The sequence below is a fragment of the Ctenocephalides felis genome, unplaced genomic scaffold (genome assembly GCF_003426905.1).
Source record: "Ctenocephalides felis isolate EL2017-DRISC unplaced genomic scaffold, ASM342690v1 CF-g0.4_SCAFFOLD_03571, whole genome shotgun sequence".
NCBI classification, from domain to species: Eukaryota; Metazoa; Arthropoda; class Insecta; order Siphonaptera; family Pulicidae; genus Ctenocephalides; species Ctenocephalides felis.
This window is the reverse complement of record NW_020539725.1, coordinates 70,346,058-70,361,114: the sequence shown is the minus strand read 5'-3', so window position 1 is coordinate 70,361,114 and position 15,057 is coordinate 70,346,058. Positions and strand designations below refer to the sequence as shown.

General features: G+C 27.6%; 1 protein-coding gene across 2 annotated transcripts in view; it reads right to left on the bottom strand.

Moving 5' to 3' along the window:
- Positions 1-281: 281 nt before the first annotated feature.
- Positions 282-15,057, bottom strand: part of LOC113385156 (protein GDAP2 homolog) — a gene marked incomplete at its 5' end in the record, with an annotated part of 51,922 nt that continues 37,146 nt past the window's right edge. For both annotated transcript variants that reach the window (XM_026622975.1, XM_026622976.1), the window contains 5 exon segments: positions 282-507; positions 582-725; positions 1,263-1,317; positions 2,574-2,713; positions 3,718-3,871. In XM_026622975.1, coding sequence (XP_026478760.1) covers positions 457-507; positions 582-725; positions 1,263-1,317; positions 2,574-2,713; positions 3,718-3,871 — 544 coding nt within the window.

Here is a 15,057-nt window from a genome sequence, read left to right as displayed (position 1 = left end):
TGAATGATGACAGACATCAAGTATCGAAACGTTCAACTAATAAATAACGTTTTTTTTCATTTAGACGAATTTGCTGCTAGAAGTTTCATATATGTATATATATATATATATATATATATATATATATCGAATTTTAATATGTTCTAATTATTTTGGGGCCTAATCACTTTTTTGTGTGATACTTTTAATTACTTTGTAAGTACTTAATGCCTACTAAATATTACTTTTTACACCTAATGATGAAATAATTTTTTAATTGTTATAACGCTCCAACTTCAAATATGATTCTAAAAATAAAATTAAAATTAAATATAAAATATTAATTATGATAATGTTTCATTCACTTTGATTATTATCAACTAACGACTTATAAGTTAAGGGATGAATCTCTTCATATGTTATGGAATAATTTTGATTTGCTTTTAAATTTTTTGTTCTCGGACATAGAACGCTATATTACGTGGCCGCAGTTGTCTGTCCTGGTTGGAAATAATGTAAACCGTTGATCTAAAATATAATTATCATAGACTTTAATATTTATCTAATAACCAAATATTTTTCCTCTATTATTATTATCTTACCGTCATGTCGTATTCGGTGATATAAGCAGGAATTTCCAACTGATCTGGTGTCATCACAGAATATAAATGTTCTACTCCTGGTAGAGAATGTACTTTTTGTTTGATTGCTGGAGCCATGAAAGTTGTGAACCACCATGTCATCATCTAAATATATAAAATAATTTGTATAAACTTTTCAGATAATTTTAAAACTTGATTTGTTTTCAGAATTTGTTAAGAATTGTATTTTCATAAATTTACTCCAACTTTTTTTTAGAAGCAATATTTTTCCCAGAATCAGTGACAAAATTTTGTAGATATTGTTCCTATTTCTTTTAACAATTGTCAGTCAATGGTAAAATATTTAGATTTGCTTCATGCAAAAAATTAAAAAAAATTAAAATAAAGAATTAGTTTATCATTTTTTTGTACCGTGCTATCAGATTGCCCTTACAAATCACCAAAATGCTGTTTAAAAGTTTATAAATATTTAATATTAAATTTTTATGAACTTTAGGGTATTTAATTTACATTTGTAAAATAATTGTATCAAAATGAGTTAAAGTATGTAAATTTAAATGTATTCCAAGTGATCGATAATTATTTACTAAATTGGATATTCTTTATTAAGTATTATTAATTATTTACTAAATTGGAAAATTATTTAGTTAAAAAAATGATTAAAGATATTTTAAAATTTACCTTCGTCCAGATGGTAGGATGAATGATATAGAAGGCTTTTAAATTCTTCTTATACCTGAAAATAAATTAATATAATTAATAAAATATATTTAATATATCAAATTTGTATGTTAAAATAATATGACTGATATGTTATCTATTTTGCTCTGTAAAATTATTTTTTGACTTCAAATTATCAAAGTATAAATCTCATAAGTTTATCATTAAATATTTTGTCAAATTGTAGAAAAAATTTTTGCAAATTTATAAGAATCACATTGGAGTCTTATATGATTCTCCATTTATCATTTTGTTAAAAAAAAATAATATGTCTGATAAAAATAACTTCCTTATTACAATTAATTATGCTTATAATTAACAATAATTTATAAAACATGAAAAGACTTTTCACCAATAGACAATAACTTTTGGTTTCTTACAGTAATACTATAAATCTGTATGAACCGTTCAGACGATTTAAAAATTCAATTTGTTTTCATAATTTGCTAAAAATTGTATTTTCATAAATTTCCTCGAATTTTTTTAAGAAGCAATACCTACTCTTTCCAAAATCTGGAAAAAAATTCTGTCAATTTTAATCCCAATTTTTTTTTAAAGTTTTTATTCTCAATATATTGCAACTAAAACTAGTAAATTATTGAAGTAACCAATTGTACAGAATTCATGGGGCATCTTAGAGCTTTGATGCAAATGTGATGATTTTTCGGTTATTGTGGTTAATTTTTATTAATTCATTTAAGCTTTAGATCTGTTAAATTCGAACCTTTTTAAAAAATTTAAATTCATAGTTTAACAGAAAGTCTTGACTGTTGAAAACATAAGGCAACTGTGGCATTATTTTTGAATCTGGCCCAAGAAATGTTATTCACGGTTACGGTTCTAGATTTTAAATGAGAAAAAGTAATGAAAACAACCACAATTGCCAAAAAAAATGGTCATAATTTCAAAACGACGCAAGATATTTTTTTTTAATATTCAGGATAGTTAAGATCAATAGTATCACAACGGTTAGGCTAGACGTTGAGTTCTAGGACACCCTGAATATTTCCATAAATTTTCGTTGAGTTCTGGGACACCCTAAATATTTTCATAAATTTTTGTTGAGTTTTGGGACACCCTTAAACAATTTTCATCAAAAATAATTATAAAAATCAATTTTGAAAAGTCAAAAAAAACTATGCTCCTTAGTTATATTCGTTGATAAACTAAAATAGAATTTATCATAAGACAAATTTCCAATTCCATACACCTTATATTCTAAATTCTGTAAAATTTCAGATTCAGTGAAATTCCATATATTCTAGTACTCACTTGTATGGCAATATGCTGTAAACCTCCCTCAGCCAGGCAAACGAAGGGTAGTTGTTGTTTGACGTCAGAGTATGGAAGTAGGCGATCACGTAATCCCCTTTTACGATCGGATCCAATAGAGCGATCAGATATAAAAGAGCCTGAAAATGTAATTGACCCATATAATTCAACATCAATTATTATAAAACTAAAGTAACCATTAAAGCTATGATAAAATTATTGATGCCATCTCTCATACCAGACAATGAGTTGACACAGAAAAATTATATATACGAGCATATACTAGCAACCCCGACGAACTCCGTTTTGCCATCAGATGGTTTTGTGAGAAAGATAAAGAAATTTTTTGTTTGTTTTATATTTGAAAAGGGAAAATTTGATTTAATTACACAACAGTAATAAATTTATTTTGATTACAAAATGAAGTGTTTTTTAGTTGAACTTCTCTAAATAAATGAAAGTGAATCCGCAAATTATCCGTTTCATTGAAGTGCTCTTTGGTAAACCACATTTTTTGTTTTTTGGTCTGACGTTAACACAAACAAAGCGGATGGTTTTCCAACTCGTGAACAGGCAACGTATAACTGCCCATGTGAACAACAATGATTTTCTAAATAATCTATTTGAAATTTATCCCACAAACACTAAACGATTGGCCTTGCGACTTGTTATTGCGAACGCAAAGCGAACTGGAAATTGCGATCGTTTGAAGTCAAACGAAAGACCAGTCGGAATCATTGGTATGTCACCAAATCCCCAGCAATTTTTGATTGAATGGTGAAATTCAGTGCGTGTACATCATTATTCTTTGCGGCAAGAATTGCTCGTTGACTTAACCAAGCATAATTCTGATGATTCTCACTAATGTCATTACTCGCATTTTTAATTACAGTGCGTGAAGTTTCCAGCATTAAGGCACGATGCCATGCAGAACTAGTTTTCTTAGCTATAAACCTTGCGGAGACCGAGACCTTTCCAACGAATGCAAAGTTGTCGAAATCGGTTTGTGCGTTCTGGAGTTATATCGTCAGGAAGGAAAACTCGACTTATTTTTATATATATATGTAGATTATATTATACTGTGGAATTTTAATACATGAAAAGTAACACACACAACTAGTTAATTTATATAAATTTTTCTCACCTTGTCCAAATTTAAATTATTGACAGGGAACCATTTTCCGCAGAAGACGACGACGGGCCTGCCCAATCTGTCGACTCCACTCTGGTATAAACATCCAATGCCAGAAACTTCGGTCAAATCTTCAGTTTTGGCTCGTCTCAGCAAACGTTCATATCTGGAAAAAAGAAATAAAGATTATTACAAAAAACAATTTGCTTAGATTTACTTTTTTAATACTCTATGGGTACGGTTGTGCCAGAGTACGTTGGTGACAGTCGTCTAAAAGCTGAACTGTACTAATTTTGTCATAGACATTACACTACATGAGCTCGTATGTTCTCATATGTTGTATATAGTGACCAAAATTTTTAATTAATCGACATTTAATTAATCGGCAGAGTCCGCGAATGTCGTCGGCAATGTTCGCTCAGACATGTGACGTCACATGACACGTGACATCTATGATTAAGCACTTATTTTGCGCTCGACTAGCAGTCCATGTAATATAAGGTCTATATATAAGGTCCAAAAGAGGGAAAGATGAAGTATTTTTGTTCGAACAAGTTTACATTATTACATTGAAACATGACTTGTAAATTGTATTGCTTTTGAAGAGACAAAAGTAAGATTTTTTGCTCTTTTTTTAATAACATAACTGTTACTTGGTAGATCACTTTATTTGCTTATGAGGTAAGTTGAACATTTGTAGTCAATTACCAGCAATTAGTTTTGTTTTAAGTGACATGTATTTTTTGTCCCTTCTGGTTGAATTTCAAACATGAAGACAAAAAAATCAAGACAAAATCGGAAAAACAAAGAAAAGGGGAAATTTAATACAAAAAACATTATGACTATTATCCAAACAAAATGTGTCTTTTACGATTTCACCAAAAAGTTTTTTCTGGTGCAATATAGCACAAAGTTGGCGTTTCCAATCAGCTTTCCATTTAAGCAATAACCATAAAATTACATGAAAGTACATGTTATTATTATAATTTAATTAAAGAAAAGTGTACTGTGAATCTGCCGGGTTAATTAACAGAGTGTAACGAGAAAAGATCGTTGAACCCAGAATTGTTTGGAAAACAAAACTTTTGTGTAAAATTAATTTTATTCAATATTACGAAATATTAAGAGATAAAGTCCAAAAAATCTAATTCGACTTCGAGGCACAACAAATAACACACATCAAATAAACAACTAACTGACTATGTTCAGTTAAACTCCCAGCTAATTCAACATTGTAGAAAAGTGTTTTTTGCAGTTTTTTTTAAAAATTGGTCACATGGTCCTTTTTGGTAAAGCAAAGGTTTGGATGGTACTTTTTACCCCACCCACATGCTAGCTTTTATAGAGGTTTCATAAGAAAAATGATTGAATTTAACTTAAAAATAACAATACGTCTTATAGAACATTTAAATATCGTAGGCATAAAATTTTTATTGAGGTCTCGTAAACTAAACAACAGTGCGCAACAAATAAATAACAACGAAGAAAAATGCTTTTGTTGTGAATTTTCATAGATTTCCTATTCATCTCCTGAATCAAAGTGATGACTGGTTATACAGAGTTTGCCCTCTACTTTTAAATAATATTGTTAAAAAAAAGTCCTAACTTCAATTGTGTTTGAGATATCAGTTGTAGACCTTTTTACCCACTCTATCTAATACAAAAAAAAATTCTTGAATTGTAATTATAATGGTTTGTTTGTGTAATTGAACAGGAAAACGTGTTCTTATTTAGTTAGATAAATTGTTTAAAAATACTCTGAATTCTTGTGACAATCACATATGTGATAATTAGTTCTAATTATAAGTTTGCTTCAGTGTTACATCATAAGTTTTAGTAATTATTCTGAAATGTGATATTTTTAAATTGAAACTTTTCAGAAAAACAATTTTTCTTCTTAGAACTTTCTTACAAAGCTTTTTGTAAAGTACTCAATTTATTTTGGCAAAAAATAAACCAAATATCACTTCCTGTAGAAATAAAATATACTCATATTATAATTGTTGATAATAATGACTTTTTTGGGTTGTATTTTTTTCCATAAAGAACCTATAAAATATACCTTAGTTTTTAAACAAAAAACACAATACCTATCAAAATGCAAAACTAAGTAGGAAAACTGCATTTGGAACATTCTTATCATCTTGATGAAATAAAATTGAGGTTTGTCACTCTCAAATTTAAATAACAAAATATTATAAAGAAATTGAAGATGAAAAATTGAAGAAATATTTAAAGGTATTAGAGGTACTTATGAAAGTAGAATAAAATAGTTAATATGACATGTATATCTAAAAATTGTTTCATAATATCTTATACCAGTCACCCCTGTCTGACTGAAATACGAAAATACCATGTCAATAAAAAAAAATAGGTTTGTCACTGTCAAAATGTGAATTGATGACCTCTTAGATAAAACTATCACTATATGTTATTTAATTTAACAAATTATTATGTTACAGAAAATAAAATTAGACCTTTACCTTTCTTCAGGAGTTTCAACAATTTCAGGCGGAGGCAAAGCGTCTCCAATTTCTATACTCTCCTCGCCCATAGTCATGATTTGAGTATCAATTTTGAATTAATTTACTCAAAATTCACTTTAAACTTTTAAAATCTCACAAAATGTCACTTATAAAGTTCTAAGTTTTTGTTTCAATAATTAATACTTTTCTGCAATTTCAAATTAAATTTATATAACACTCATAGTAAAATATTTATAGACGATTTTTTCTTCACAATCATTCAAGCATATCATTCTTCAGAGATTAATTTTTTTTATGACATTGTATTTACTTTTCAGTATAATTTAATTTACCAATAAATACATTTACGCTAATTGTTATTTGCATTTTTATTACGAAACCAAAATAAATATTTAATTAGAGTAATATTAAAGACAGCAATAGTATGTGTTAACGTTCAATGTTTGTTTTTTGTCAACAAACTATAAATTTAATTTAGACCGTTAATACTTGACATTAATTTAATTTGAATGAGTATTGTAATAAAAGTTATTTATTCAACATATTTTTTACTATTTATTTAACAATATATATAAAGTTGCATATATGCAGAATGTATCCAGAAAAAACATTAAATAAGAACGAGCTTTAAATTTTTTTTATTGATGTTATTGGTAGATTCGGGTCATTTCAAGAAGTTTTTATAAAAAAATATAATAAGTGTAATTTTAGCCATTGAACTTTTTGATGAAGTTTTTTCTCCATTTACTGTTAACTTACAAGACTCTTATGTTGTCTGAAAATTTAATGGAACTTCATATGGAAAAAAGTTGAAGTTGAGTCAAAACAATCTCACAAATATATTATTTACAGGTTGTCCCAGAATTCAACGACAAAAAATAGGAAAATTAATTTTGCTGTGCAGTTTGAAAACTAAGAGCTTTTAAGTTAAACCTAGAGCAGGGCTTCTTAAACTTTTGTCTTTTGCGACTGCATTTACGATGGCGAATTTCTTGATGATCTGATTTATGATTGCGGGTTTCTTGGCGATCCCACACATTTAGAAAAAAAATTAAAATTTTCAAATGAATAATTTTTTTGGTAATAATATACATATACATATACACATTAAAATTTCAACCCCATTTGTGGTCGCGACCCATAGTTTAAAATGCCCTGACCTAGAGCTTAGTGTAATTTTTCGACTACTTTGGTCAATTTTAAACTTCCCGCGGAGTAAATTATTAAGTAATCGGAAGATAAATTGAAAATGATTTTTTTACATTTCTAGACCCTTTGAATATTTAGGCATATCTTATAAAAATCACCTAATAATTATTACTTCATGTGTGTGTATGTATGTGTGCATAGTATGTGTGTATGTTTAGATACAAATTTTTGTTCACGATTTCAGAAGCACGAATCAACCGATTTGAATGATTCAAAAAACATTTCACTTGTATTGAAGGAATAAGAAATTGATGAAATTTTGGTAAGATAGGTCTAGCGTTTTAGAATATGCAGAAAAAAAATCCAAACATAGGCATTTAAAATTATGTAAGTTCACACACATCAAACAAGGGATTTCAATATTTGTATTTTGTTTAAGAAATTGATCTGTTTTTTAGGGTTCTATACCAGGATGCACAAAACGAAAAAATCCAAGTTTTGGGGAAAAAATTAAATTTTCAAACATTCTATTTTTTAAATTTTTGAGATTTTTCCAGGAAATTGAACAGGGTTCCGTATCAAGATGCACAAACCATAAAAAATCCAAATTTAGAAAAAAAATGAATTTTCAAATGTTTTCGATTTTTTTCAAATTTTCGAGATTTTTCAAAATTTACAAAAAAAGTTTTTCACAGCATTTTTCAAAAAAATTGATATTTTCAAAAAAACATTTACTTACCAAAATTTTAAAAAATTGAAAAAAAACTTTTTTCCAAATTCTGAAAAAATCTTCAAAAATGCTGGACACAGTTCATATTTACAACATGCCTTAACTCAAAAATAAATAGTTCTTAGAAAAATGGGAGTCCTATGATTGATCTGTAAACTATTCTGTAAAATTCACAAAAACATAACATTTCTATTTTTCCTAATTAGTTCAACTAATTTCTGTTTAACACATTTTCTGGTTAACAACTAAATCTTTCTCTACTAACCTACTCTTCCATATAAAACAAACGACTGAAATGTAGAACATATTCCATCAGTTGGCTCGTATTAATTAGTAAATATGATTACTCACGAGTTGCGTCATTTCATATTTAATTTGCATTTAAGGAATATACTGAAGATGATTAGAATTATTTAAATATAGAACAAAATTAACCGCATAATCCTAATTAAGCTTCTGAATTTGGAAGCGCGCATTGCGGTAAAAATTATTTAGTGTTTATTTGAAGAAGATTATTTTGTATTAGAATTGTTGCAGAATTGTGCGTAATAACTGAAAGAATTGAGATATAAATTATTATAAATGACATGATCGGTTTGTCATTGTAATTAGCATTGAGAAAGAACCTTCATTACAGAAATAAATAATTGCTAATTAATAAATTCTTTAATATTCGTTTACACAGTGGATTATGTTAAACAACGTCTAAACAAATATTGTTTTCACCATTTCTCATCATTGAAGAACTTCATGTAATCAAAATTAACATACATTCATTGACTGCTTGTATTTTTTTACTTTTTCGCTGGCGATATAATCTCATTCTTTGAACAGCTGTAATATCTGTCTAGCTTAAAAAATATTTACCATTTTAAAACTTCAAAGACTTATAGAAACTACGAATAAAATAGAAATAATTTCTAATCAATAAAGTTACTTTTAGTACGCGGCACAAATGTTTGATTAGTTTTATTATTTTCAGGGAATAGGGTTAAATATTCTTCTGATTCAGGCATTTTTCATTAAATCAAGATTTGTACTACGATGTAACTTCAAAATGTTTATTTATCTATGCCGATTTCCTTGTTGATATACAACGATGTACGCATACAACGTTGATGCCGGTACGCATACAACGACATATCTCTATTCACATACACGGCAACTAATCACAATCGACCTGTATTGAAATGATTTCATCGAGAGCAAATGACGTACAGTTCGGGTGTAACGCAATTTCCGTTGCATTCTCATAGATTTACACCCTAGTCGCGCCTAAAGAAGTTTTACTTCAAAAATAAATATAAATAAAGTATTCAACAGGTTAATCGCCATGTCAGTCATATGTGCCTGACGCTAAGAAGTTCTACATGAGCCTAAGATGTCTAATGCGTCACATTCCAATCCAACCTATGCCAGTGCCAGGACTCGAACCTAGTACCCCCTTCAGGAATGAGCTTTTTCGACCACATTCATTTAAGTCTCAAAATATTATTATAGCTCAGTTTAAAATCAAATGCGCATTTCACATACATCCTTCCGATTTTATTGATCCTCTAGAAATAGAACTCTCAATGGAGTTTGGGGAAAACATGTTTTCCGACAACCTTAAAATAATATTTTTGAATTTCCAATACATCGATGGATGTCTGGAAAACAGAAGATTACCATTTGGCACGAAATCATGTTACTACGATTTTACGTCTGTTTTATACAATTATGAGCGATTTGTAGGAAGTATGAGGAAGGTCGAATCATTTGAAAACGACGTACTAGGAAATTATAATTAAAAGCTAATTTTAATTAAGTAAATAATTAATGATAGGATGTAGATCTGGTTGATGTTAATTTTGAGATGTTTTCTTAAGATGAGCATAGCTTAATTTTTTGGGTTGTTTTGGAAAAAACATTCACAGATCCAGGTGAGCGACTATTATTTAACTATTATTTTTATTATTAAAATAAATAGTACAAACAAAAAAATGAATCGTATTCATGATAGTTATTGAATATTTCAATGTCTACAAATTTGAAATTTAAATTTCTGTCTAATATTATGACTGAAGACAAAATAAACAAATCAACTTATCAACTTATCGAATGTATTATTATTATAAACAAAAATATATGCAAAAACCTTGAACAACCGGACTGAATTAAAAAAGTTCTGTTAATTATTCGCCATCTTTACTGAACCAATTAGCATCAATGTTTTTTCATTGGTAAATACTATATGTACTCAAGAAATTGTTTAGAATTTCTAGAAAATCATTATAACTGTTATTATAAACTATTTAATCGAATTACAACAGACATAAAAATTCCGAACGCTAACAATATATATTGTTTAAAACTTTAAATTGTATTCATATATAATATATATGGAATAAAAACAAAGTTTATCTCGAATAAAAATTGGGTTCAGTTTATAAACTATATATAAAGTTTTTATACAAATATATTATATTGAAAATAAACAGTGTAATTCCTTGTGTTCTTAGAAAAATTAATTTAATCAAAACAATAATTTAATAAAAAATCATGTGATATGAAGAAACGTTTTAAATACATTAAAATTAAATATTTTCGAGTTTAAATTAATTTTTCGAGTTCTCGAATTTTAAATTAATTTATGTTTAATAACATAGTCTGTTTGTTGACAGGTTTTATAGAAAAAAAGAGTTTGAATAAAAGGGCCACTTTCACCTCTTTTTCAAGAATATTTTGAACAAATGATAAGTTAGGATTATAAAAAACTGTATATTGCATTTTCTTGGAAAGTGCCTATGAAATAGTGTTTAAATCATTTAAATATCAGGGTCCCGAAATTATTATTTTTACACAGTAGAATTAAATATTTTTGAAATTACATTAATTTTTCGAATTTTCGAATTTTAAATTATTTATAGATTAGTATTCATACATAGTCATAGTTCATTGTTGACATGTTTTATAGAAAAAAGTGAGTTTGAATAAAGGGGCCACTTTCACCTCTTTTTCAATAATATTTGGATCAAATCATAAGTCAAGATTTTGATTATAGTTATATCGTATTTTTTTCAAGAAAAAACTTATAAAAAGGTGTATAATTCGTTTAAATTAAAGGGAGGAGACGAAATTATTATTCTTACTCTAAATACATTAAAATGATGGCACAAATATGGTTCTCGAAAAGTACAATATGAAATAATTAAGATACTTCAATTTGGCACAGTTGTTTGATTAAAATATTTATTTCGATTTCGAACTTCAGAATAAATATTTATTCAAAATAACCTTAGATTATAAGATCTCTATTTCTACTATAGCAATATGTATAAAGCTATAGAGTACCTCTTATATATAGAACTCTCTTAGGTCTTACTAAATATTTTATCTAACTTTAAAATAAATATTTGACATATTTTTCTGAGAAACAAAAGTAAATATCTGTCGTTTACAGATCACGTGCATGTATATACAAACAAGTTGTTCATTATTCATGCAATATAATCGTTTCATGAACTTATTTCGAGTGAATCACTCCGATGATCATTACTATTTACTATTGTTTTTGAATAAAACTTTAGCCTTGCATTTTAAATATATTTATATACTAAAATAATACATTTTCTATGTTGAATATAGAATGAATTTACTTAACAGACGATCAATAATCTGAAGGATAAAATTCAATTTATTCGGAAATGCATTCGTGTGATCCTTGACACAATTCCAATTGGAACTAAAACATCGTAAAAATCGTAATCTTCATAGTAAAACTGTTCTGGTGAATTCGTGAATAGGAAATAATAGTGTAGTGCATGATCTAGTACAAAATAATAAAAGCAATATATGCAAATTATAAAGAACTTAAAGCAAATGGTAAAGAACTTTTTTACTTTTTGGATAAAAATCATCTAACCAAATTGTAAAACAACTTCTGTGTTTCATAGATTTTCATAAACCAGGTGCAGATATAGGACCTATCTAAATAGCATATCATACAAATTTTTAAGACCTACCTTAATATCAACGATTTTGTAATAGATTGCCTATAGTTAGCAAAAATTTCTAATTAAATTAACCAAATAAAAAAAAAAAATCAGGAATTAAAAGTTTTGTATTGTTCTACGTTTCAAAGGTTTGTGAACATGTTGACAACCTCAGAAAAAATCTATGTATGTTTGTTCGGATACAAATTTTAGTCGATACTTTCGGGAGCACCGATCAACCGATTTGAATGATTCAAGAGACATTCGATTTCTATTGATAGGGAGTCGTGCTGATTAGTTTTTGACAAAGGCAGGTCCAGCAGTTTAAACAATACGGGGGGAAAAGGGCTGAAAATGATAATTCAGTTTTTGAGAGAATGGAGTGTCCGGTTTGAATGATTCAGAAACATTTCACTTGTATTGATGATATAAAGTATTGATTAAATTTTTGGGAAGGTAGGACCAACAATTTCAGAGATCAAAAAAAATGTTGAAAAACTTGTATTTGGTGTCCAAAATGATCATTGGATATATGCACATTAAATAATCAGATCAATTTATAGAGGTTTTAAATAATTGAAAGTTAGTTAATATTTTAAACTGCAAAATGGAATTATCGTATTGAACTTTATCTTCTCATCATCATCAGTAATATTTTCCTAGTAAATTTTCCTAGTAAATCAAAACAGAAACAAAAAAAACAAAAAAAACGATATGAAATATAGATTTATAAGACAGTTTTCTTTTAAGTATCCCTAATGTAATAATTTCAATATTTTCAATAGTGTTATTATTATATTGAAATTTATTTATCTCATCATATTTATTGATATATATATATATATATATATATAATATATATATACATATATATATATATGATAAAATTTTCCTCAACAATTTTTCAAACAAAAAAAGTTGAAAGATAGATTTATAAAACAGATTTTATAAATTACCAGCCTAATGTAATTTGACAATATTTTTAAAAATTGTATTTAAATTGAAAATAATCTCTTACTTTACCATCCATTACAAACATTCACACAATATTCTAAAAGCGAAAAACCCATCATAAAATGAATCTTTTATAACCTTCACTATCGTTGAAGAAGGCAAAATATTGATTCCTTCGCACCAACTCAACTTTGGGGAACAATTTACACAAAATAGTAAATAATTCACTTCAACAATTTAATCTCCACAACTTTTTAACGAATTCTTACACAATAATTAATAGAATTAATGGAAAACTTTAATATAACTGATTTTACTTTTAATTTAGTACGATCTTTTCTTCTGAAACTTCGATGGCAGACTGACTATGGAGTCGTTCTTGTATTCTATGTGTGTTCTTTATGAGTTTGCGCCATGAGCAATGTACAATATATGATTCTGTTCTATACGATTACTTTGTACATTAAGTTGGAATTGAAAATGAACACTTAATGAATTTTTTAAATATTTTCATGTGCTGATGGATTTAAATGGATTTTATAAATTACGTGGAAGCTATTTTAAAAGCTTCTGGTGCATTCTGGGAATTTGTTTATATACAATGATTCAAAGAGAAATGTTGATGAATGAAAATGAAGGAAAATGATTTGGGGATAGTGGAATTTTAGGAATTTTGTAATGATGTAAGGGATAGATAATTTTTGTGTTTGAAATGCATATATAAAATTTTGAAAATAAAAAATCTGAATTTTGGTGCATCGTGTCTTACTGCAAATTGCTGGAGCTGTTTGTACCAAAAAATAAAATTAAAAAAAAAACATTTTTTTTTGAAAACTAAAAAATTTAACTTCAGAATTTTAGAAATTTGAAAAATTTGACTTTGTTGAACAATTTGAATTTCTTCAGATTTTGATTTTTTGGAAATTTTTCAAAGCAATCGCGCTGCGTACGCTGTTTTAGAGGCAAAGTATCGAAGCGCGTAAGCGTCGCATTGCATTCTATATTTATTGGTATGAAATTTAAACAAAATTTGTACTTATTATCAAAAATCTATAAATATCTGATAATTTGATGTGCATATGTCTAATGATCATTTTTGACCGCCAAATGGCATTTTTTCATAACTATTTTTATTAAATCTCCAAAACCGCTGGATCTGCTTTTGCAAAAATTTATCCATCCAATCGATCCAATTTATCCTTATTTTATCAATATAAGGGAAATTATTTTTTGAATCATTGAAATCGGATGCTTCGTTCTCTCAAAAAATGAATTACCATTTTTGGCACTTTTTGCACCGTAATTCCGGAAGGACTGGACTGCCTCGTCAAAAACTAATCAAAACGTCTCCCATCAATAAGAATCGAAGTTTTCTGTATCTAATTAGTTGAATTGTACTCTCAAAATCGTAGACAAAAATTTGTATCCGCACACACACACACATCAATTTTGTCTAAGGTAAGCCAAAACGTTCAGAAACCTTTAAAACGTAGAGATATTCAAACATTTACATTTTCGATTTTATGCGATTACTATAACTTACCCTACGGGAAGTAAATATTACATAAAGTGAGTTGCTTTATTTGAAAATAAATTCTATTTCCTGAATTTGATATTCATGACATATAAAGAAAGCTTTTGTCAGCAATGTATGACGTAAATAATTACATTTCATGACTTTTATCGTCATATCAAGCTTTTACAATCAACCTCGTTTCGGCATGAAAAAAATTGGGAAATTAATGACGTGGTACATATACACTACCACTATTTACATTTCATGAACTATTTAATTCTTTGCTTTATTTTTAGACATGTTTGATTAAAGAACGATAGTAAGAACAGGCAATACATTCACATTGATCGATAGATTCTTTTTTACGAGAGTATTTTCAGCAACAATAAGAAAATTAGAATTTTCATCATAATTTAACTCGTAGTGATAAATCTGGATCATTACCGCCAACACACAACATGTCGTCCATGGACGACATCAGTATACACAGGTCATCGAGTGGATGTTGCCAATGAAATTAGAAATTTTGTTTTTTTTTGAAAT